Raw genomic sequence first — 26,141 nt, forward strand, 5'->3', positions numbered from 1 at the left:
ACAATAACGGGGGCCCTATAGATATACGAGGCCTCTGTTTACCTGCGCGATAAGATTCCGAGTGGCCAAAAGCAGACTGCATGCGACCAGAGTGCGCACTTCACTGTCGGAGGCTTCGTGCGCAATCGGTCCTCTGAGCTACCGCGTGAGAGGTTCCGGGAACCAAGCTTGTCCGAGTAGTGAAATCTTCAAATCGCAATACGAACATTTAAGGGGGGAAAGAAATATCGGCTGCACATGTGCGATAAAAGAGAGAAGAACAGAGAAGTTTGTGAGACCGCGGCAGTAATGGGTCACGGCAGGAACTGTGTTTGAATAGATGAACTAAGAAAGTATGGTCGTTTACAAAATACTAACGCATTTGGGTGACTAATAAAATTTAGCGCACATATACATATGTCGTTTTAAAACTGTGCACTCTACGAATGATGAGGGGGGGGGGGTAGGATAAAGAAAAATAAGAACAAGGAAAGCCCTGATGTGCCCTGTACGCCGTATGACTGGTGCAGAAGCGCGCATACGTCTGTCGTTTCAAAACTAAACTCCACAGGAACGAGCAAGAGAGAAGCGAAACACACTCATAGCTTTATGGCTGCAAGTCTGGCTCTCTAAAGAAAAATAAAATAAATATGAAACAACACGTGGCATTAGATCACTAACGACTCTTCCTGCGGTTCTGATAGCCAGGCCACTTACGCAAAAGCAATCTCGCTCTCTCTCTCTCTCTCTCTCTCTCTCTCTCTCTCTCTCTCTCTCTCTCTCTCTCTCTCTCTCTCTCTCTCTCCTCTCTCTCTCTCTCTCTCTCTCTCTCTCTCTCTCTCTATCTATCTATCTCTCTCTCTCTCTCTCTCTCTCTCTCTCTCTCTTTGTTTTGTTGTTTGCTTTGTTTGGTAGTGTAGATTGCAAAAATATATAAGCATTTCTCTCAGCATTCGGTATTCAGCCACATGAAACCTATAGGTTTCATGGGCGGAGATTCTAGCAGCCCAAATACTCAAGAATATTCCGCTATAAATTATCATTTGGAAATCGACTTCTCGATATACGCGTATAGCATATAGGAATCATGTAAGAAATAGCTGGAATCATTCCATTTGTAATAATAATATCGAGCACTGACTCACCGTCTACTAGAAAGAAGCAAAGGAAAGATTTACCATAGGGTGACTGTCTATGCGGGCGCTGTCACCCAATCTGTGAAGGCGCCACATAGTTCTTGCGTACATAGGCGGCGTGAACAAATTTCGGAAGAGCTCTCGCGAAACCTCGCACAAGTTACTGGTACCACAGGCTGTCGTCACATGCAATTCGCGACCAGTTGCAATGTTCCTCGTTGACCTTGCCTTTCAAAAGCCAGTCTTGCGATTGGCCAAAGAACGTCATGAAGCGAGCATGCATATGTGCTCCAAATAAGAAAAGCCAAAATTTTTAGCAGCGCAGAAGGATAGTTTTTTTGTCACAACGCATTATATGCTTACTGTGGCAAGTATATAATAATATATGTGATATGGTGAGCACAGTTGCTCCGCTGCAAGTTGGAATGATGTCACGGAATACGGTATTTGAACTCGTTCTTCGGCGACCTCTCAGCATCAACATTGTGCGGTGCCGCCAGCAATGCCCTGTCGGTGGAAACGCTGTACGCATGCAGTGTGCAAGGAACTTGTAACTGAGTAACCCGTGCAGTTCAGTTAGGCACGAGGTTCTAACTTCTTACGAAGGCAGGTTACCTTGTCGACGCCTCTTCGTCGCAAATGTTTGTGGTCGATGTAGCGTTGTCCATGTTGGAGTCGAGTCGATGTAGTCGGCCGGCTCCTTTCTCGCTGCACAAGAGGCAAGAGACCAGATAGAGAACGCTTAGTGCTCGGAACGGACATATTCGCTGTTCACTTTAGCGTGGGTGGGGTAGTACGAAGTAACAGCAATTAATCTTTTTTTTTTTTAGATTCACGTACGTCGTTTATTACGGAACTACGTTTACCTCGCATAGCGAAAGTGTTAAAATGATTTCGCCGGTACAGTTACCATCTATGCACTGGGGAGTAATGTCGTGCAGGCTTTAACGTACAGAGCCGTCCACTGTTAAGAGAAACACATGGTCAGTATTGAATCCGATATGGGACCTCGAAGTCTCCTAAACTAGGAAGGAGTTCACATGGAGGTGGAGACTTGGAACAAGGGATGGCTGCAGCCAACTTTCCGACACGTGGAGCTGGTAATCGTCACAGAAAGAGCGGCTACATTTAGCGAAAGAAGTAAACAAACGATGCCTCAAGCAACCAACGCGAACATCGATCTTGATGAAAAGTTAACTTGAGGGACCTATTTTCAAACTTAAGCTGCTATGAGCGTTTGGACATTAATGAATTGCTTCGCCTAAAAGCAGAAATGCGGTCTTTTCTCAGAAATTCGGACCATTTCGTAATTTAAAAAAAATAACGCCACTATGCGACGTCTGGGGGCATGGACACTTGACATAGGTTACTTGACGTAGGTCAACGCGCATGGACACCTTGACATAGACTATTCCTGGCGCTACCTGATTTCCGCTGAGAGTCAAGTACTGCAGCCGAGCGTGCTTTGCGTGCTGCCGACGAGGTACTATACTCCTTCCCGCTTCGTGTTCTTCACGGTCGACTGCTTCTGCGCTGGTCAACAACAAAGCACAGAGCCGCGCGCCGGGCTTATCACGTGCGAAAGGAAATGGACAGTTGAGTGCGCGAGAGGGAGGATCGTGTTTCACGCCTGCTTTGCGTAACAACGGTGCACCTTTGCGCAGGCGCCCGGATCGCAGGGAGGCACTTAAAACACTCGAACCGAGATAGCGTGCGGCTCCTTCATTCGCCAGGAGTGTCGGTTGCACCCTTTCCGGCGAATTTCGCAGGCGCAGGGATGAAGCGGCGTCATTGGCTCGGCGCCCACATTGGAAATAACGCACCTGCCAACTCTCCCGAACTTTCCGTGACGCTTGCGAATTTGGTTCTACGATTTTACAAGCGTTGCGTCAAGCTTTATGAAAAGCAGATCTTGTTCACACACACAAAAAAGTTTTAAAGGTGTTGCAGGGTGGCGCGAAAAATTGCAAAAATGCACACAAAAAAAGATTATGATGGTATCCCAAGACGTCACATCATCATAATCATCATCCTCGTCGTCGTCGTCGTCGTCGTCGTCGTCGTCGTCGTCGTTGTTGTCATCCGATATATGTCCACTGCACAACGAAGACCTCCCTCAGTTATCACAAATTATCCATGTCTAGCGCCAGCTGACCCTCTCCATCTTATGTCTGCGAATGTGCCAATTTCATTTCATGCACCACCTAATTCTCTGCCGTCCTCGACTACGCTTCCTTTCTCTTGGCACCCTTTCCGTAACTCTAATTCGCATTATATGGCCTGTCCAGCTAAAATATTTCCTTTTAATGTCAACGAGAATATCGGCTATCCCCGTTTGCTCTCTAATCAACACCGTTGTCTTCCTCTCTCTTAACGTGACGCTTAACATTTTTTTTTTCTTTCCGTCGCTCTTTGCGTGGTCCTTACCTTGTTCTCGAGCTTTTTGTTAACCTCCAAGTTTCTGCCCCATATGTTAGTAACGGTAGAATATGCAAAATTATTGTACACGTTTCTTTTCAAGAATGACTAATATTAATTAATTAATTAATTAATTACCATCATACTGCAGGCCGTGTCACCCAAGCAGGATGGGCAGGGTAACAAATAAAATATACACGTACAAAAGGCAGAATTGCAAAAATATGAAATTCAAGAAATGAAACAATATAGCACGAAACAGCAATGTTACTTAGGAAATACTAATAATATGAGTTTGAATTGATTCAGAGGAGTTCAGATGATGGAAAGTTCAGATGATGGATGATAATCAAGTTTCAAGCATATTCTACTAATTGCCAGCGCCTGAGGTTCGCCAGAATCGCAATGCTAATTAATGCTGAGGATCCTGTCAGTAGATGACAGTAATGTGCTGAATACAAACAGATATTCAATATTGCAAACAAGTCCAAAGCGGCGTTTCACTTCGTTGCTCTTCGACCATACCAGCAGAAGTCTCTTGAACTGCAAGGGCGCCAGCGAGTTTTATACTCGCTTCGAAGAAGTTTATTCAGGCAAATTCCGGAAGCAGGCGAAACCGGCAACTGAAAGAGTCACTGTGATCTAAAAGCAGTGTGTTGCTTGTCACTATTTGTTGCTGCCTACATGCCTCTCTTAAATGCAAATTATAGCTAATAAATTGTGCATGTATCCCACAAATGGTGTGCTCGCAGCAGACTTCAAAAATAATGCATGCCAAACAACTTCCTTTCCTTCCCCCACATCACGCATAAGCGGACCGGCGTTTCCAAGTGGTCTAGTTTGGCCGGCTTGATACATTTCTTTATACAATGTTCCCTTTGTTTTGTTACATAGGCGCTGCAGGACCATCTGGTTTTACTGCGTTCGATTACCTAGAGTGCCTCGGTGTCAGGACTTCGGTGAAAGAAACAGTGAAGCCACGGGGAGTGAGAGAGAGGCAGGGAGGTTAACCAGAGTTAAAGCCTACGGTTTACTACCCTGCACTAAGGGTACACCTCTGGGCTACCATGGAGAGGAGGTGTTTGTTTTGTGTCCAACCAGACATTTCTGCTGTAATACGTCCCTAATTCCACGCATGCTTTGTAGATGTAGTCAGGGGCGGCTGTACGCGATGTTGTTTTGTCTTTCGTTGGGTGATGCCACTGCTACCGCATAAGGAAGGTTTGGGAACCAGCTGGTTGGTGCATGATCCATCTTGTTATAACTGGTACCTGTATGCCCACAGACAACCACGCCTACATGTAATTTCATTCCTACTTTATCCTAATTCCATTCCTACAGCCCACACGCGTGTGCTGCCATTGCAGGTGCGACAGTCAATACGGTTGCCGGTCTACGCACCGAAGAACTCTATTCATCCAGAAGTACCTGCATGTGCTTGCGAGAAGATATTGCTTGCCCCGTGGCAAGTATAGGCGACGCGTGGGAACCAGTGCGAACACGGAGATAACGCTCTTGTTGGATGTCGCTTGCGCACGCTCACCGTTAGATTGTGATTGCGGCGTCATTGTGCGAGGGCTGCTTGATAGACCTTGCGGCACCAATGTCACGTCCGTCGTTAAAGGATGATATGCCGCGTTCGTGAAATACACGTCGACGTCCTTCTGTGCGCATCGTGATGACTATACGAGGCGACGGACGTATTCAAACGAAGATGAAATGCGAAACACGTATGCTAGCTTTTAGCAGTTACGCGTGGTATCATCATGGCAGCAAAATCGATAAATCGCGATAAAAATGCGCACCAGCATGACAATTTAGGGCGCTCCACGCAAGCTGTAATCACATCGTTTGATACATGGTAAGTCAAACGATACATTGAACGTCGACGTGCTAAAGAACAAGTGCCACGGAACTCGCACATATTTCTTGCTGCCAGAACTACAGAGGTGTGTTGCGAACGCGTACATGTCGTTGCTTCATCTTTTCCAGCTCTGCTGTTCACTCATCGCGGTAGCGCAGTGAGGATGTGACGATCTACTGCTGAGCACCATTAGTCGCTCGATCGAATACTGACACACAGCGACCGCATTCTGGTGTAGGCAGAGTGTAAAAACGCTCGTGTGCTTTGATGTAACGTGGACGTTAATAAAGGTAATAAATATTCAACCGGAGCCGTCCTCTACGCTATCTCTCATTGCCCACAGCAGCTATTGTTCTATTTCAGACGCCATAGGTTGAGCTGGACAAAGTAGTGACGAATATACGCAGAGCCGACGCTTATACGTATAGTTGGACCGAGACTGCCAAACATAACGCTGACGCACGTTTTGAGCCCTCTCGTAGGGCTCCGCCCCATTAATCGTTTTTGGAACAGAAGTGCTATACGTATATGATGAGCCTATTTTCAATGTCAAAAGTTGGCCTAAGGCGTTTTCTTTCTTTCTTTCTTTCTTTCTTTCTTTCTTTCTTTCTTTCTTTCTTTCTTTCTTTCTTTCTTTCTTTCTTTCTTATCGTCACTTTAGCACCTCCCACCGCTGCGTAGGGTAGCAAACCGGACGTGCGTCTGGTTGCCCTCGCTGCCTTTGTTTTCACTTTTCTCTACCTCTCACTCTCTAGCTTGCAAACCGAAAATGAAGGCGCGCAATGCCGAAAGCGCACCTGACACTGAGCGTTCCGGGTGCGTACAAAATATACTTCGGGCGCACAGTTCCAGAAGCCCATTCGTTACCGGCTTCATCAGCTTTTGGTTTTAAGTGCAGCTGTGATTCGAAAGCGCAACGCTCGTACACGCGATGAGCGGGTTGCTGTACGAGGAAAAAAAGTCGCGAATAGTACGACGGAAGCTGGACAGGTGATGGTTACCCCTAACAGACGAACTGATGAGGAACGATGCAGCTGTCCAGCTGTGGAGCCTGTCACGCCGGGATGTATATATGATTGGGTTTGATGCCTATCCTTGTGAGATGACCGCTAAGGAACAGTTCGTATGCGATTCAAATCTATGACACTTCCGGCTTCCGGCCACGCTCTCACTGATAAACTCTGACGCACCATCCCGTGAAAGAAGGCACCGTAGTCGATTTTCTTTTCGCCTGCTTCAGGTAATATATATATATATATATATATATATATATATATATATATACATATATATATATATATATATATATATATATATATTAATTAGTATTGCAAAATGTCGTGTTTCGCCTGAGAGGCAAAGTATCGATTGCTATAGCAAATTGCAAATTAGTAGACAGCCATAATAAGTAAGGACGGTAGTTTTATCGGCCATATAAGCTAGTAAACACTCGCTTAGTAACTAAATTACCAAGCATGGCGCCAGCGAGCACAGGCGAACATGCACACATCGCACTCAATGACCGCGGACACTCGCTGTCAAAACGCTAGCGTGAGGAAGTGCGGCAGCAACAGCGAGCGAATTGACCTTCGTGCTGTCTATCTCTTCAACGCTGAGCGATGAGAACACGGCACACGCAAAGATACGAGCCGTCGGCTCACCTATAGACGGTGTCCCGAAAGCTGATCGCTTATCAAGACAAAAGCCCGCGCGGCCGCCCTGTACACAGTTGTTGCCGTAGTACAACGCACCCCATACCTCCTGTCCCACCGGCTCCTTGCACGCGACGAAAGATGGCGCGCTTCCTCCCCGCTTTCCGCCCGTGCGCACAGGATATCGAGCCGTGATCGTCGGCTCAGCCTCGCACACTTTCACTGGCACATACAGCATACGGCGTGCGGCGACGGTGTTATCGCCCTTGGACTTCATACGGAACACAACGCCGACCCTACAAAAATGCGCCTGGAGTGTCCATATAAATGCTATCAGAATAATAAGTGAAGAAGCCTGGAAATGCTTCTGTCAGTAATATTTATATTTAACAGACATAGAACTATTTAACAATCACATATGGTGAACCATGGGGGCCCGAAAAATTATTTGAATTTGCATGTATTTCTTGCAAGTATATAAAATCTCAAGAAGATGCTGGAACAAAAGGCAATGAGTGCCTCAGAGAGGCCCTTGATCCTGCGCAGTAGCAGCAGTGCAGCACGCATAAAAAATGGACATTTGCGACAAATTTAATAATTCAACGAGAAATTGTACTTGGTGTTTAAGTCTAGAGCATAAATTCATTGCTATTTCTGTAATGGTATCGTTGAGGTTATACTCAAGGAAGCACAATCAACATAAATTACTAGCAGCATTCACAAGAAAAAAAGACAACAAATGTGTGCGACCTTGAAGAATTACAACCCGATTTCTTTATTAAATTATGGGGTTTTACGTGCCAAAACCACTTTCTGATTATGAGGCGCGCCGTAGTAAAGGACTCCGGAAATTTCGACCAGCTGGGTGTTTTCGCCCCCATCGAAATGCGGCCGCCGTGGCCGGGATTCGATACCGCGACCTCAGCCGCCCAACGCCATAGCCACTGAGCAACCACGGCGGGTACAACCTGTTTTCCAGCGAAGCTGTTCCTTTCGAACAGCCGCAATAAATGTTTGAGTTCCTTGTAATTATATTGCATAATTTAAAAGTTGCCCATATATATATATATATATATATATATATATATATATATATATATATATATATATGACTGTCCCGCTTGAAAACTTGCCCACAAAAAATAACTGTTTTCAGAGCACATAAACAACCTACACAATGCAAATTTTCAGTACACGTCACCAAAAAGCGGCCTTCATTTTTTCAAAATACTAAATATCTGCTTTTCTTCCTCCTGCCAGGAAACATGTAATAGTGCAACTCTTATATAGAAACAGGCTGAAAATGAAATCGTCAAAGTAAGAAGTGACACTTGCCTTTAGAAAAAATTGGCACTGAAACGCCTTTGCAAGTTAGACCAACGTCATTTTCACGAGCCTACCTACGATAAGCCGTGATAACACAAATAAATTCGACAGTTATACCTGTACGAGATTGATTAGACTTTTCATAATGATAACATACTGAGACAGCAACGCTTTGTAGGCTATCTCTGGACAGAGATAAATAGTTCCGGCAGTTGACAATTCTATGATGTCACGCCGTAAGGCACAAAAAAAATAAATTATGGGGTTTTACGTGCCAAAACCACTTTCTGATTATGAGGCGCGCCGTAGTGGAGGACTCGGGAAATTTTGACCACCTGGGATTCTTTAACGTGCACCTAAATCTAAGTACACCGGCGTTTTCGCCTCCATCGAAATGCGGCCGCCGTGGCCGGAATTCGTTACCGCGACCTCGTGCTCAGCAGCCCAACACCATAGCCACTGAGCAACTTAGGCGGGTAAGTAAGGCACGCACTCACTGGGCCCGGTTAATTATAGCGCTTTCTCCTGACCTCCCTCTCGCCCGCAGGTTAAATGTAGCAAGCTGTTTCGAACACGGATATAGCGGTCCCCAAAAAACTGGGCATGATGCAAGTTGCATAAGCGGACATTTGTTACGGCGGGAACTGCCCAGCGCCAGGCGTTCTCCGCAACGCGAACGTTTATGATCAATCCCGCGCGTCATCCGCTACATGGCGTCCCGACAAGGCACAAAGGGCAGTCCTCGCTGTCCAAGCAGAGGATGCGTAGTAAAGAAAAGCATTACTTATGTGGTGGCTCTGCTTTTCCTTATGGCTTCTCTCTCTTTCTCTCCCTCTCTCTACCAAGAAAGAAAACTGAGCTTCAGCTGTATTTTTGTTGAACTTCCCAGCATGCAGCTGAAAGTAGCCGCTTTCAAAAGTGGGGGGGGGGAATGACATATCCCTCCCATTTGTGACAGCGGGGGGGGGGGGGGTCAAGTGCCCCCCTTGCCCCCCACCCCACCCGGTAGATAGGCCTATGGGGAGGGGCGCAGTATGTGAACGCTGGCATGATGAGCGGCAACCCGTGGAAGAAGACGACGACGAACGCGCGAGCAGCCAGGGGCACGTGTCGTTGATGATGATGATAGTTTTTGCTCGCACACATGAGTGAGTGAGTAAAGACTTTATTTGAAAACAAGGTATTGACGGATGACCTTGTTGTTAGGCAGCCACGAGCCCCTGGGCACGGGCGGCTTCTTCAGCTCTCTCGATGACCTTGGCCTGCAGGTCAGGGTCGGAGCTGAGCAACACGGCCTCCCACTGCTCAGTACTACTTATTTCGTGATTTGTGTGATTTTCGGCTGGGCACGACCACATAATATGGAATAGATCCGCTTTTTGCTTACAATGCTTACATGTATTAGGGTATTGGTCCGGGTAGTAGTAGTGATAGGCTATATACGGGGTTGGGGTAGGTGTTCGTCAGAAGTCGTCTCCAAGCTACTTCTTGTCGCTTGTTAAGCGAATCTCGCACACATGAAAATTTCACAGAACCCTAGCCACAAACAGCGTCGCTGTAAAACGGTTTCTTGCATAGAGTTAGTAGAACAACTCTAGAGGAAAAGCTGGGCCGGAAAAGTGGGAACCTCTAGGGCGCCGCCCTGTTGCTACTGGTCAATGTGGCCAGCGCAATTACTATTGAAAGAGCTGAAAGCAACTACAGGTCACCTTATGCTTTGTCATCTAAAAACGCATACCTGATGGCTTTATGAAGATGGTATGTTAATATTCGGTTTACAGAAAGCGATCGCTAAGTCCTTGACTTATGTAAATCACGATGTACGCATTCATGCAATAAAGAATGACGCGAATTTCGGTTTCGAATCTGTTTTTTGGATGCGCAGTAGTTTCGTACAGTTTAGGTTTGACATGCGATCGCGCGTCGACATCGGACGCAATCGCAAACTCGTGCCTTATTATGTGCCACCGAAGCCCCGAAGTGATCTGGCATATAACTTCACATGTAAGTAAACGAATGTATCTCCTTGTTGAGAATATCACGCGAGTAGGCATCTCTTGTGGTGCATCACAATCGTTTGAGAAGCGTCACAGTAGAGCATTTTTCTACATGCGGAGCGGTGTTTTTATTTGCAGGTTTCCCTTCAGTAGGAAATTGCTGGACAGGCGGACCAGCGCACCGGAATTGTACTGGCGAAGCCGCAAGCAACTCAAAGAATCTGTTTAATTGTTGCACTTTGAACAATCATGCTTCTACAAAGGCCACAGCAGAAAAACAGCCTGATGCGGAGTATTTCTGTGCCACGAAGTAATCAAGAGGCGAGTGCCTAATGCGGACGAAATCGAGTGCATCGAGACTTAGAACGACAGAAAGCTGAGCTAGTTGGTAAGGATTCATTATGCAAAACAGAGGTGAGGCGTGCAGACAGGACACAAGAGTAGAGAAGTGGGCAGCGCTCGTGTTGTTTGCTTGTAAATACTCTACTCTTGTGTCCTGTCTGCACGCCTCACCTCCGTTTTGCATAGCGAGTGCATCAACCCACATATTAATAGCGTAGGCGTTTTATTAACTGTGCAATATTTTCAACACTTCCTTGCATGCCATTTCATGTGGAATATTTTTCTGGTCACAAATTTGTGCAGCGAATCTATTTGCATGATCGACTCCGGGTTTGTGGGACCGTTCACTTGCACTTGATGCTGAGTCTTTTACATGTATCCATAAACTGCAGATATGCACATCAGATCCCTGCGAGCATTTTCAAAATTAATTATTTGAGACAACAGGCACCATATGCAATACTGACATAATCTCAAATACCACTAAGCAGCTGGGACACACTTTTGTTGAGTATACTCGCAGGTAAAATAAGTGATCATGTGGACAGCTCCAGCTCATTTTCCTTAAATCAGTGTGTACAAGGGGTATGCAAAGATAATGTTTTTTCTCGCGCACCGATTATTTTGCTGTATAAGCAAGAGAACCCACCACGTTAGTGTAACGTATCTTGTACATCACACTAATATGTGTTTTAATTTACCAAGTGAAATGAGTTACTTTTATGGCTCATTCAGTCATATCACACTTCAAGCTGCATTCATCAATCTTCACTTGGATTTTGCAAATGTTTAATGAAACATGTTTCCCTTTTATGCATATATGCAATGGCAAGCCCTTCCGTGTGTTTCAAAGGTAAAGTTTAAGCTCTAAATTAAAGAAGACATTTCTAGTCAGAAACAAGCAAAAATGGTGAATGCAGAGTATCAGAAGCCCAAGGTACAGAAATTACGAGAAGTGTCAAATGATTTTAAGGAAAGAGTCGTATTTGAAAATGCAAGACTCTTTAGTGGAGGTCAAGCATGTCAATATAGGTAGAATACTCTGCAAAATTATGCGAGTGAGAGGATGTCAAACAATGGGTCAGGAAATGCGTTGTTTTTCTGCAAAAACAAAAGCTGATTGCCATTACATAAGTCACTTTAGCATCATGAGACTGCTGGTTGATAAATTCAGAAATAAACCAAAAAACAAGACACGCAAAAATAAAAAAACAATTTAATGATGCTCTCTCCACACTGGGATAAATAAAAACAAACACATCACATCTAATGTGGACATATCAGACGCCTTGTGAAACACTAAAGAAAGAATTCAGTTTCGAGCTATGGCACTTGCCACATAGATGTGGGTGGCCTTGAACTAATAGTGATAGTTACCACTGCATTTAGAAATTGAAAGCACTCATGCAGACAAGGAGGATTCTTTATATTTTTGGCTACCACTTCAAATGCCTCCACCAAGTGCTACAATGCTGCACGCAGCCATACTAAGGATCTCGCAGCAACACCTGCAGGTAAAAAGCAGAAGCAGTCAGAGTGCTGGTGTGTACTGGACACTATGTTTGAAAACTTTTAGGCAAGAGGAGTGCAAGAAGCAGACATAACAACTGCATTTATTCCCATAATTCCCCATTTGAATGGCCTTTTCTTTTTGCTTAGACAATGACTACGCCTAGCCACAGCAGCTCCCTCATACTTACTCCGCAAGCCAATAGGCCGTGGAGGCAAATGCAGGTAAGAGGCAAAAAGCAATAGCACTGGTATCAACATTCATCTAATTTTTTTCTTTTAGGCGGCCAGCACACCTCGAACAGCCACTTCGACTGCGGGTGTGTCACCCTAGTCGCCAAGGAAACATTTGAGGGAAAGCGACAGGCAATGTGAAAAGCCACTTTTCCATGTAAACAATACTCTTTCTCTCGGATGACTCCTACGCCTCGCCACGCCAGCACACTTGTGCACAAAGATGCCGTGGAGGCGCGTGCAGGTCAGAGGCAAGAAGCAGTGGCACTGGTGTCGACATTCACCCAATTTCTTTTTCTTACACTGAGGCAGCCAGCAGACCTCGAACAGCCACCTTGACTGCGGGTGGGCCAGTAGATTCCTGTTGTACATATGCTCATAATAAACTTCAGTAAACTTGAACTTGATAATAAACTTGAAGGCAAATGGGACATTGATGCATTGTTTTTTGAACATTTATTGTACACATACAATATATGTTATACTTTGCAGTGCTACAGAACGTATTTTGAAGCTTCCTCCTATATTTTGCACCTTTAATTACGTATGTGTTGTGTGGCCCTCAATGCAGTTCATGTTGTAGCAGCTGCTTTGTCTGTGTATCGCACATTGGCTTAAGCTCGTGATATCCACATGCTTCTCTCACATATGCAAAATAAAGTTCTATGTAGTCCTCAGTGTTACAACAAAAAATGAGAGTAAACAATCCGATCGTGGAATTGTGTTTATTACAGCAATTCCTATGACAGTTATTGACAAGTTGACAACTTGAACTGTTCAATCCGTCCATAGCCTCCTCTATTGTTCAAAAGTAAAGGAGGCTATGATCCGTCATGGTAAGGAATTGTATGTATACATAAAAAAAAGGGGGGGGGGGGTATGTGTGTGTGTTTGTAGTGGGGGGTATAGGATTAGGGCGGTACGAAAAAATGTACCAACACCGTCCTCTAGACCCATTCCGTTAAGGTACCGTAACAAAGCGTATTATGCATAAAGTTCACACAACCAACTCTGATGTTACTACACACGCCAGGCGACGCGAGCTACATTTGCCATGACGCATTCGCGACTGCACCGGATGCTCTCCATATTATTCTCGTTAATCGTGCTCACTGCACCGAGGCAAAAGAAAGATCATGGGCGCAGGTGCCTTTAATGTATCTCGACCTCGCGAGGCACTGCTGCCCGTGCCAGGGGAGCTGCCCGTGCGAACACTCCCTGGCACACATTTGCCTCGGCGGCCCCAACCTATGTACCGTTCTGCTTCGAGCTTTGATCCCCCCACTGTCCCTTGGGTGCCCTGGAGTTCCTGCGCCGCCTGCTTTATTATAATCTCGGGTGCTCTCCTGAGACTTCCGTTTGTCGGTTACATGTGCCCTACAGCTGGATCAGTACTTACAATAATAAAAAAACCCGATCTATCGTCGCGACGATAGATCGCGAAAGCGGCTTTTGCAACATACCGCGTCCGTGCGAAGAGAATTACGGAACGCCAACGAGGAATCTGACCACAGCTTCAAGCTCGTAACCTCGTCGAGTGACACTTCTGCAACAGGCGTGACCGCTGAAAACCGCATACCGCCGGAAACTTCAACAGGATGATCCCTCGGTTGCATAACTGCCACCTGTACGGCCAACACGGACCACACCCACACAGTCCCGCAACATAGAATAAAGAACCAACTTATAAAGCCCAAACACACGGCTGCACGCACACATCACGACACCACAAGCGCGACGCCATGCTGCTACGCTGCTACGGTTGCCGGATTAAAACTGACTACTGTCACCAAGTCTAGCAAGCGTCTCAGGAGCTGGCAACCTCGGCGCGTAGCAACATGGCGGCGCTCTTGCGGTTCCCGATTTCAATGCATGGGCCCTATGGGTAGCTTGTCCTCTAGAGTCAGTATAGTAACTCTATGGTTTCTTGGGCAAGTTAGTGCTCGGTGATCGCAAGTGCAAGGGCAGGAAACGGGAGGATGTCATGCATTGAGTTTCAGAGCGACTGTTAGCGCTTGCAGAGATGCATTTGGATAGCCTACAAGCTGTTTGTATAATATTCTACGGGCATCTAAAGACATCTTATAGAAACCCAATTTGTCCATACAAATAACGCACGTAAAGATCGCAGGAGCAACAGCTGATTAAAAGTGCATACGTCTATTGGTTCATAGATTTCCCGTGGACGGGCCTTGTGCACTGCCGACAGACAGCAGAAAGTCAATGGTCTTATGGCGCAACCCTCATAGACGACTATTATCGCTTACACTTTCCACGGCGTGAGTGCCTGAAGTGCGATCAGACGCAGTTCTATTCGTTGCTCATTATGCAATGCAAACGGGTGCAGTATATTCGCATTACTTAGCGTTAACTTTGTTGCTATCGCAGAGCAACTTTGCTGACGCCGTCAGGACGAGAGAAAAGACGGCTTACGTGCCCCGCGTTGCAAAGCGCGAGGCAGGAAGTGAGTTTGGCCCGCACGCACATGCAATGGCGGAGATAAATTCAAAGCGCTCACCCGATTCGCTCGCTATCAGTATATGCTTGCTGCGTCTGCCATGTAACTGACAAGCATGCACGCGTATTGCCGAATTCGGTGCTCGATTTCGTTTGCGCACGGGGTTTCGTTCGATCGTCTAGGCGCGCGTCGTGAAACAAGGTGTCCACTCTGCTCGCGTGTATATACTGTGCGTGCCAACCTCGCTGATATCGGGCACACTCTTGCAGCTCTCCCAGCAAGGCCTCTCGAAGCCCGGCCAGCTTCCACGTCGATAGTGCATTGGTTGCGTGCCCTTGTCGGTCGCTGCCGTGGATCGTTAAGGTCGGCGCTGATAAGCGGCCGAAAGCATCTCCACGGTCGACCCAGTGGCAACAGCGTTTCCCACGGCTTATTGCGCCGTATTCACAGAAGAGGCGGAAACCGGAGGCTGATTCGCAAAGCCTGACTCTCGGTTCGGAAGAACTGTTTTTCATTGGTCTTTGGCTGCAATGCCGACTAGTCTGGCTCTGAGCAAAGCTTGCCGGAATCGTGAAATGTTCTAGGTATTTACGTTACCATATATATTATGAAGCTACAAACTAGTAAACGTTTCAAGTTGGTGTGTGCTTACTTATACTGTCCGCTTCGCTGCATCTCCGATAAGTGTTTCGTAAATCTGACTTACGTAATTTACATCGGTTGTTGAAGTTTACGATACGTTCCGCAGCAGATGACGCTGTATACAGACTGAATGGCATTGTGGAGCACGGAGGAACTCTCGGAAGGTTCCAGCCACCTCTGGGCCTGTTCGCGTTTTGTATTGCGAGTTCAGCGTTACGCGCTGAATATTTTTTTTCCACTAAAGTTTTCATCTGTAAGTTACAATTTCGAAATTGTTATCTACGTCGTCCTTGCGTTTCTCTTGACCCCCTGATTCACGGCCGATCCCCCGCTGTGAGTACGCGCAACGATCGCTCAGGATGACGATGATGGCAACAACTGCAGCATCAGCGCCATGTTGAGAGCTTGCGCGGCCAGGACTGTGCCGCGACTTCCCCACACTGACGTCCAACGTGGGGTCCTGGCTGTGCCAGGAAAAGATCGCGAATGTCAAGAGATTGCAGCGCAACTGTGCTCAGCTGATGGCCAAGAATCATCCTCCTCAGGCGGCGTGTCCAGAGGACCCAGAGCACCGAGAATAGCGAGTGAGGGAACGAGCGAGCCTGTCCCGCTGTAAGCAGCAGGAGAAGGGCCCGTGTTCACAAAGGTCCCAGGCGTCGTTGACAAGAGCAAAAAAATGGCGGCTACAGCCGCAACAGGTTATACCGCTTCTAACACAGATCATGCTGACCTGCTTTGGTCTTGGCACCGTCGGGATTGGCCTCATCACCGGCTTTTCTTCCTGTTTCAGCGACGGCTTGTCAGCTGACCTGTCGTGCTGCCATTTCTCGCGCACCGCCGATGCAGCGTCTTCGGCCACATTGGCGAGGCTTGCTCTTCGCTCTGCCAAAGGCGGCGAGTTCCGTTCAGGATTCAGAATAGGCCTTCGTTCGTCATACTACGCAGGAAATTAAGTTTATTATTATTATTATTATTATTATTATTATTATTATTAGTAGTAGTAGTAGTAGTAGTAGTAGTAGTAGTAGTAGTAGTAGTAGTAGTAGTAGTAGCAGTAGTAGTAGTAGTAGTAGTAGCAGCAGTAGTAGTAGTAGTAGTAGTAGTAGTAGTAGTAGTAGTAGTAGTAGTAGTAGTATTGACGCGCTGCACTTGTCCGTCTGCTATGGCCCTTGCGGCGGAGCGCAGTCGAAGGGCTGATTAGGTGTCTGTCCAGGCAGCCAGCCGGGTTTGAGTCCTCAGTACCTCGGACGATTCGGATGCACCTTAAACTCTGGTTTCGCTGTTTTCGGTGTGCCAGCTTGCAGCAAGTTGATTTCACCCGGCGGTGCGCTACGCGATGGCTCCAGTTCGGGACCTATCGCTGCCATCTTTTTTGAAGGAGGTCCGAGGTTTTGGATTTCAGCACCGCATTGCCTAATAGAATACAATCTTATAGCGGAAATGTGCGACACAAACGAAAATGAGAAGCCTCACAAACTGTTGAGTTATAGGCCCATAGCTTGTACCTCACGATAGCAAATTAGCAGCGCAAGCGAAAGACGCAGGAGTGTACGCAGGCTCCCATGCAAGAAAGCCGCGGAAATTGCGCGCGATGGCACGTTATGTGTGAGCGATTTGTTTATCAACTAAGGAGATACGGATTTTGAATGTGATACGCGCATCACTTTGGAAATGGCACCAAGTTTCTTTTTCTGATCGGTGTGTCCTATATGTAATTCTTTGCGATTCTCGTGTGTCTTTTCCTCGCGTATACCGTCGTTATTCTTGCATTTTGTTACAACAAGTTTATAGAGTACATCACATTGATCCGGGAAAAAAGAAATTAAGTTAAATTAAAAAATAAAAAAGAATTAAAAGAAAACCTGCTTGGTCTGTATAGACTGCGGTAGCTACAAGTAAAAAGTCGTTGGAATTGAACGCTGTTCCCGTCGCTCTCTTTCTTGCACTGTTAATTTCTTAGTTATATCCACGGCTTGCGATAGTGGTGCAATAGTGATGAGCTTCGTATTGTGAATCGTTCAACCTCAAACGTTGGTTTATATATGCTCGTAAGATTGCTATGCCTACTTAAAACTGTTGTGCTGACGATATCCATTTTGAGGTTTGTTTGATGCTATATATATACCTGTTCGTTACTGACAACGCTTTTTTGTGTTGTGGCTTGTATAAGGTATATGTTAGTTTTATTTTTTACCAATAGTAAGCCCGTCATTTGTCTTGATCAGGTTCACGAGAAGCCCCGCATCACAAGGCGTAGGGTATATCGACCTATAAAGTAAGTAAGTGCACGTTTTCATTTGAATGAACCCAAATAACTTTATTCGGTTCAAATAGAACTATACGAGGCTTTGAATAGACCGATTGATCATTTGCTTAAGCACTACTGAGCCTGTGTTTTGTGTGTACAATATATCCATTATTATTATTTATCTTCCCTTTTTTTCTCTAACCCCCCTGTATTTACGCGCTCCTTTTTTTCTTCTACTCGTTGCAGCTATTGTTGGGATAAGCAAATTATGGTGCATATTTTTCTGGACGCGCGATAGTAAACATTGTCAGGAGCGACACAGGTGGCTAACTGGGCGAACGGCACGCTACAGTCGCGTGAGCGCGCCACGCTGGATGGCGACGACCGCCGCCGATAAGCCGCGGGTACAAAAGGCGACGACCGACGCTGCTGCCCACCTGCGACGCGGGCGCGTATAGAAAGCCCGTCCGCCAAGGGCTGGACCGTGACCTACATTTATGACGCGCGTTCACTTCTGGACGCTTTGTGCGTCACTTGGCTCTTGGCTTGTAGCGCCCAGCACCTTGCTGACAATAAAGCATGACATGGCCATTCATACCGAGGTCTAGTACCTCCGAGCAGGCTTAGATTCTGGCTTTCTTTCAACGGAGGGTGAGGGTTGGGATGGGCGGGCTAGCATTGAGATGGTAATTGATGATGACGATGTGTTTATTTTTAGAAAAATGCTGGCGTGTTAATTCACTTCCATAATCATTGAATCTATCTTGTCACGCCTGAGTAAAGGAAAAGTAACAGCTGGGAAGGACTTCATGTGTTTGTCACGTGCCGTACGCTGGCGTTGCGCACACAAATTTCCAGAGGAAGCTTTAGCTCGGGTGCTCCTATCTAAATACATGCAAAAGGAGAATTTTTCTCGGCAACCACAGCGCCAAATTTCACGAGCTTTGTTGCATTTAAAAGGCAAACCTAAAATCTAGTGACTGTTCGTTTCGAATTTTCGATTTAGGTCGTCAATGTTTTATTAAAAATAAAACGAAACTATCAAGTTTCCAACTCTGTAACTCAGCAATGAAAGATGATATCACAATTCTGTGAATTGCATATAGCAGTACATCTAAAGCGAGCAAAATTGATATGTTACACATGAATCTCAAAAAGATTAGTAATACACGACTATAGCTCTTGCAGAACCAGAACCCTTGTGCACAACGTAAGAAATTCACGTAAGATATTCAATGACATATCAAATTTGTCCGCTTTCAACGATCTAGTGGATGCCTTTTAGAGAACCGCGATATCTGTTCTTGATGCAGGGCTATTAATTTGTAAACTTCGTGCTTCTATTTTTTTCAAACTTCCAAATTTTTGAAAATCTTTTTAACAGAACTCAAGCCCTAAACCGAAATTCCGCTTCCAACAGTCACTAGAATTTAACTTTCTCTCTCAAATGCAACAATTTCATTAAAATCAGCCTAGGGGTCATCTCAGAAAATTGTTTTTGCGTTTTACCTGTATTTGAATAGGCCGCGTCGGAGTTGGGCTCCAGCTAAAGCGTCCTCTTAAGGGAGGGGATTGCGGGAGTCAGGACACCCGGAAATCCCCCCTGGATCCGCGCATTTCTCCGAACTCTGGTTGACGCCACGAAGACAATATCAAAGGGGCGCGAGATCTGGTGCGCATGCCGAGTTACTGCTTCGATTCAACCTCCCCCTTCCGTATTTGGATACGTGCGATAGTTGTGGGCCATTATCATCATCGTGGTGGCATGCCAGTCGGAAATTCGGCGCCGGGTCATCCCGGTCGCAGCTAACCTTCGTTCTTTGGAGATGATCGATGAAGTTTAATGCTCCAAAACAACACGAATGCACGAATGCTTTGGGCTGTGTTCCAATACTCGCCGTAGACGGCTAAGTAGACGGCTAAGCGGACAGCGGCCCATCTTATGTCTCGTTCCAATTCTCACGAAGACGTCAAAGTGGACAGCTTCGCGAAGACAGCATTGAAGTCAAAAACGGTGCAGGCTACTTTCCTGTCCAAACAAGATGGCGGCTGAACAGGACGCTTGGAATGCCGGCAGGAAGGTTGTCTGCACACAATAAAACGTTGACACGCTATCCTACGCCCTTAATGTAAGCTACTTCGTGTTTTTAATACGTTTTCTGGCGCAAAGACTTAAAATACAGAAATAATGCGTGCTTTTCTGAACTTTTTCTTGTGGCCGCGAGGTGGTGTCACGTCGCAGAAGCGTCTTCCATACGTCTTCCAGACGGCTCGAAACGTGTTCCATTACGTGACCTCGAAGCTTTCTGGGTTGTCTCCTTAGCTGTCTACGTAGACTGTCTCCGATGCTGGCCAGAATGGGAACACACCCTTGATTTCCTTCCCCATTGGAATGAGGGACAATGACGATTTGTCTTCTCGCGACTCACCTTCCGACAAGACCTCGCATTGATTAAATTTGAATCGAAAGAGCGAAGCAAAGCATAAGAAAGTTTCCTCTCAAGATCCGCTAAGGCACTAATGCAGCAAGAACGATCGCAATAGGAGCAAAACCTACGTAGACATTTAGAACCGAACGAGGGAGGCGATGTGCCTACGTGGATGTTCTTGGAGACCACGTGAAAATATATGATGACCTTTGCCGAACTTAGAGCACTTTAACTCTGACAGCGCCATTATGTTTACACATACTGAAATTGTGATTTTTATTAATTAATACCGTTTCGGAACATCGTAAGGTAGAGTGAAAAAAAAGGCGGCAAGTAATATTCAGAACTTGAGCGAAATGAATTTAACCCACGTGCTGCATGCGGACAAACCGATTCAAAACATGGGTAGGCCGCGATCGACGTCACTGCAACACCGACATAGCGAAAGAAAGCATGATAACAAAAAATTTCCAGCAAGACGTCGACGATCCATTGCTGCCGTAGCTACCTTTCATGAGGTATCGCGGGGAATTACTGTAACTGTGTCGCCGTCAAGTTCTTGCAGGTATTTGAGCACCCAACTGGGCAAAAATTTGTTCTTCAACATGCCTTGAAGCTTTCGCCACCTCGCACATGAGACGGGCTGGCTGCGGGACCTGATGTTCTCTCCTTTTTCTTTCCTCCAGGCTCTCTGATATAGCACAACGTTTTCTGTGCATGGCCGGGCTAGAGTACGCGCTCGTGCTCGTGTGCTCCAGTCTGGCCGTGATACGTGGTTTGGACTGGCTTTGTCTTGCACCATCTTGACTGACGGATAGTAGCCAAATCCAGACTGTGCACTTTGAAGCGATATCAGTAACTCAGTACGAAGCGATGTCTGCCAAGGCGTCTAGCTAGGTTATATATATATATATATATATATATATATATATATATATATATATATATATATATATATATATATATATATATATATATATACATATAGTACACTCTAGTGCGGCCAGGAGTGAGTGATTGCGCTCGCTAGCACGCTTGCATGTGATTTGGGCGGGCCTAAGTTTCGCGTGTATCGAGGCTAGCTGAGGGTTCAAGACTAATGGAAATTAGTGAGACCCGACGGCTATAGCACCCGGTAAGCAGTGTTGCCAAAGTTCCATTCCTACGTGGGCCAGCACGAGCGAGCGTGAGAACTTTGAGAAGACGATAGTCGACGACTTCTTCCGGTAGTGCGTAATTCTTGTGAAAATTCTAAACGTAGATTTTCGCTTGCTTCAGCCTGCTTAGTTAACTGCATCTATTAATATATACAAGGTAACAGTAGGAAGAGGCGCGCTGATTCAAACATTCTGCTTGCTTCGTGCCAATTCTATGGGCCAATGGCAGCTCTCTACGGGAAGCTGCTCGATTATGTCAAGGAGCAGCCGCAGGCAGCGCCAAAACGAGTGAGGAGAAGGACACTGTTTTAAAAGAGAGTGTTTAAGGAAAAGTGAACTTCGCGTTTCGCTTGGGAGCTCCGCGCGCCGCGCACGACTGCAAAATTTGGCTGAGATGTTCACTGCATGCAGTGTGTGTTATCCGCAGAATGTGCTTCAAGCCCGTTGGGTGGTTTTGGACCCTTTTAAGCAACATACATAAATAACCGTTTTGAAATAAATGTACGGTTACTTCGCAGGACAGCGGTGGCCACCATGAGGTGACGGGCTATACGCGGTAATTTGTCGATAATTTACAAATAGTCACTAAATATACCATTTAAGCTTTTAATGTCTGCGGGCTCACCGTAACTGGGAAATTGAAGCGAGCTCTACGTAATAGTCATCTCAACTTTTGGATCTCACAGTATATCACGGCCGTGACCGTCCCGGATAATTATCTCGCGCGTCCAACCCAATGTTAATTGCCAAATGAAAACGTCAGATACCAAATTACGAGTCTTCATGAAACCGCTAAACCCACGGCAACCCCAAGGCCGCTGAAGATCCCGCTCAAGTTCTGCGATCGTGAGTATATTGAACATGTAATATAACTGCGCGTGTAATAAAATGTGATTGTAGTATAATAAAAGTCGAACGAAAAAAGCCCCAGAAAATTAAGTAAGAGCAGATATAGATAACTAATATCAGACGGCCTTCAACGATCACTCTCTAAAAACAGACGCACCCCTTGGGGTGTATATTTGCCACACAACAATAATCGTCATCTGTCTTGCCCGCATTTCCTTCTTTAACGCTGCGAGCCCGGTACTTCCAGGTCACGAACGGCATGCGCGTTATCAGAATCTCAGAGCATTCTCGACAGGAAAGTAACGAGCGCAGCGTTTTCAAGAAAGGAAATGTGGGCAAGTCAGATGACGATTATCGTTGTATGGCAAATGTACACCCCAAAGGGTGTGAACTTTTTTTAGAGTGCAGCGAACGAGGGAAGCCTCGGACGCCGCTGCATGCCACCGTTTCGACAAGAATATTGTCTTCGTTCATTGCAACAACAGCGCGCTTGTTGAGCCACTGTTCACCGCTTCGTCTCCATCTTCCTGTGGCCCCTTTTCCTTTATGGATATCGGTTATAGTAGTTTGCGTACGGTCGTGAACTACTGGAATATGCTACCCCACCTTCTTAGAAAAAAGAAATCCGCTTCTCATCTAGCGTCACTGCATGGGAAGGTTTCAGTTATACGAGCCTTGAAGTATGTGCTTTACTTCTGCCTTCGTTGCCAGAATTTTGCGCTCACTTCGCCGGAATCATTAACCAGGGCAAGTTTTTCTTAATGCGTGTCTGCATAAGTAACAATGGTCGTAACTATTTTCCGTTCAGCTGAATATCCCTTGTTATAGAAAGACGTGGATAGGGAAGGATGGGGAGTGTAAGATAAAGGCGCCTTTCGAAGATTATAATATTCGAAACGTTCATTTCGCTTTTCGAGAGGGCATGGATAGACAACGCGCTTGCTACTGATACTTATGGAAGAGTAACGGTGCACAGATGGGCAGTGCAGGCTGCAGAAGTGGACGAAGATAAAGAATACAGGTAGTGCTCGGGCGAACATGTTTGCTTACGTCCGCGACACTCTCTCTCTCTCTCTCTCTCTCTCTCACACACACACACACACACACACGTGCGCGCAAACTGAAAACCTTCAGAAAACCTCTTCCCACTAAATAATTTCTCCTGCTAAACACAGAAAAGTGTCGCTAAATTTAGTGGAACAACCGCCATGTTGCACGGACGCAAGGTAATATAAATTCACCTATAAACTATAAACATCTTGCACTAAATGTGCATATATAGACCAACGACACTCATGCCCACCACACATCACGTTCACACAAGCATTTAAACAAAAGTAAGCGTAATCAGTGCTCGCAACAAAACCTATAGAGACGCTGATTAAAGTAATTTGAGTTCGCGGTCTAGCTGAAATATCCTATACAGAGAGTGAAAATGCGTATCTTCCGTATGTATGCAAGACTGAACAACAGCTCATATGGAGGAGAGCACGACATTTGAAGTGTATATATGGACTCACAGTTCTAACGGCCCTAGGCGAGGGACATCGAAGCGGTACGACTTGCGCGCGGCGTCCCCGATGGCTGAATTGAGAAGCATAACAGTATTTCCCGCGCCGGTCAACAATCGCGCACACGCGGGCGCCCCACTCGAGCAGCGGCGGCCTGTCCCACCGTATTGCGCCTCACACGTACACCGTCGTCGACGACTCGCCGGCGCCTCACACGGAGCGAATAACTCTTCGCTTTCCTCCGCGCCGTCAGCCTATACTGCCTTCTTATCAGCGCCGATACGTTCGAGATGGGAGCGCGGCATTGTCCTCCTCATCTGTGCGTGCGTATATGGGCGCGTGTTTGCGCGTGCGAGGCGCCTTACAGCCTGGCGTCATCGCTGTCGGGATAACGCGACTGTGGGAGAGTCTGATGACAAGAGGAACCCGGAGTTCTTTCTTTTTTTCTTTTTTTCTTGCTCTTCGCTCTTTCTAAGAGGTGGCACATTCGACACGAACACATTCGCGTCGGCGTGTGTGTGTGTGTGTGTGTGTGTGTGTGTGTGTGTGTGTGTGTGTGTGTGTGTGTGTGTGTGTGTGTGTGTGTGTGTGTGTGTGTGTGTGTGTGTGTGTGTGTGTGTGTGGGCAAGTACACATTTACCGCTGATCCAGGCATTCGTATCACCGCCAGGAAATACCTGAGTGAAGTGGTCTTTTTAGGACGAGACAAACACTGTTGGTTCGTGTAGGGCGTTATTGATACAGTGAAGCCGATGGGCCCCAGTGAACTTGTGGTCATGTTGACGTCGTGGGAATGATGTCGCAGGTAACACTGGAGTTGCCAGTAGCAAACATGCTAGTGATGTGACATGTATAATTGCACCACTGATGAAAATTTAACACGCACACACGCACACAAACAATGTAACGTTGTTTTACGTAACGTCGTATCCTTTCAATTGCAATCGCGGTGTGTGATAACTAGAATTAGACACCTACAAAAATATTTTACATTGTTTCACTGTGCTTGAATGTCCTCTGCATGAATTATAGGACCCGGTTCCGTACGTCGAGAGATGCTCTCAGCATGTGAGCCGCTGATAACAGGTATGTCAAATCGTCTAGCGATTTACGTGATCACAGCCCTCTTACTACATGAAGCATGCCTGCCATATTGACTGATATATGAGCGGTAAGAACAGCCGAGTGAATATTTTTGAGTGAGTGCGATGCTGTGCTGCTAATTCGAAATGATTGTCAAGCTGTGAGTTTTTTTCCGCGTCATTCTATTTGTGAATGCAGAGAGGGAGAGAGAGAAAGCGGAAGAAAAGGCGGGGGTTAACTAGACGTTTTCTTGTCGGCTACTGTACACGGGGGGGGGGGGGGGGGGAGGTGAACTAAGATAAGGCTCGAGTTCATATCAATCACATGCACTGGGCGAGACGCAGTGCGCCTACAGTCGGGCACTCAAGCCTGCCTCCTTCAGATGCTGTAGCAGAGCTGTGGCTTTCTGGTCTTATGAAAGGCGGAGTCACGTTCTCAGGAACTTAGTTTCAGTAGAAGACCGATTCTACAGTCTGCGCAAGGTGCACCGGAGAATCTGGCGCTGCTCGTCGTCCCCGGAATTCACTGGCAGATGCGGTACTCGACAGAATTCTCACGTATGCAGTGAGCGCACCTAGGTGAGTCAGCCATTACAATGCGACAGCAGTGCGGATTATGGAAGACTTCTCCAACCCACCGTCGACAAAACAGGGCTGCGTCCCATTGTTAAAGATTCGGCGCTAGCTGCATACGTAATGACGGATCGAGGCAGCTTAAGCGACGGTTTAAGTTCATTGAAGCCGAATTGTTTTAATACGCCATTCGACATTTCGTCTTGAAGCTGCTTCAGTCCTTGAGGTTCCTGAAGCCCGGGAACTTACAGGGAGTGCGATGGTGGGACCCAAATGCTCACAGCAAGAAACTCTGAGATATGTCAGGTAGCTGACAAAAAAGTGTGTCAAGTAGTCGCTGTGCGTTATCTAAAGAACGCCTAAAAAGCCAAGGAGTTGGCAGCTGTCAAATGATTGGTCAAATACGCACAAGCACATTTAGCGCACAGACAGACCACGGACCTTCTATACACAGTATTATTATTTAGGTGCGACGCCGTCGCTTCCTCAACGACGATCCCCTGGAAAATCCGATGACACCGTGACAGAGACGTCTGGCACTGCCGCAGCTTGCAACCTGCAGTCGTCTACCTTTAACCAAGACTTAGAGCGCGACGAACTGTGCAGCCGCCACCACTGCGTCTGACGATACGCGCCCTCAGCACAGGCGCCATCTGCAATCAGCAATTGCGCTGTAGGTTGCGAGGTCCTATGACGCTGCTGCTGCACTCAAGCTCCGCGAAAGAGCAGACTTTC

The 26,141-nt window shown here is 46.5% G+C and overlaps 1 protein-coding gene across 3 annotated transcripts in view; it reads right to left on the reverse strand.

The window, feature by feature from the left end:
- The window catches only part of LOC142572200 (neprilysin-1-like), a 55,762-nt gene extending 31,785 nt beyond the window's left edge, over positions 1-23,977 (reverse strand). For 2 of the 3 annotated variants that reach the window (XM_075681142.1, XM_075681141.1), the window contains exons 1-2: positions 23,761-23,977; positions 1,731-1,823 (exon numbers count right to left, since the gene is read on the reverse strand). In XM_075681142.1, coding sequence (XP_075537257.1) covers positions 1,731-1,823; positions 23,761-23,840 — 173 coding nt within the window. In that variant the 5' untranslated portion in view covers positions 23,841-23,977. Of the gene's footprint in view, positions 1-1,730; positions 1,824-2,539; positions 2,722-23,760 lie in introns of those variants that run through there. The other variant, XM_075681143.1, reaches the window with a different exon arrangement.
- Between the last annotated feature and the right edge of the window lie 2,164 nt (positions 23,978-26,141).

This window comes from Dermacentor variabilis, chromosome 2, assembly GCF_050947875.1.
Source record: "Dermacentor variabilis isolate Ectoservices chromosome 2, ASM5094787v1, whole genome shotgun sequence".
NCBI classification, from domain to species: Eukaryota; Metazoa; Arthropoda; class Arachnida; order Ixodida; family Ixodidae; genus Dermacentor; species Dermacentor variabilis.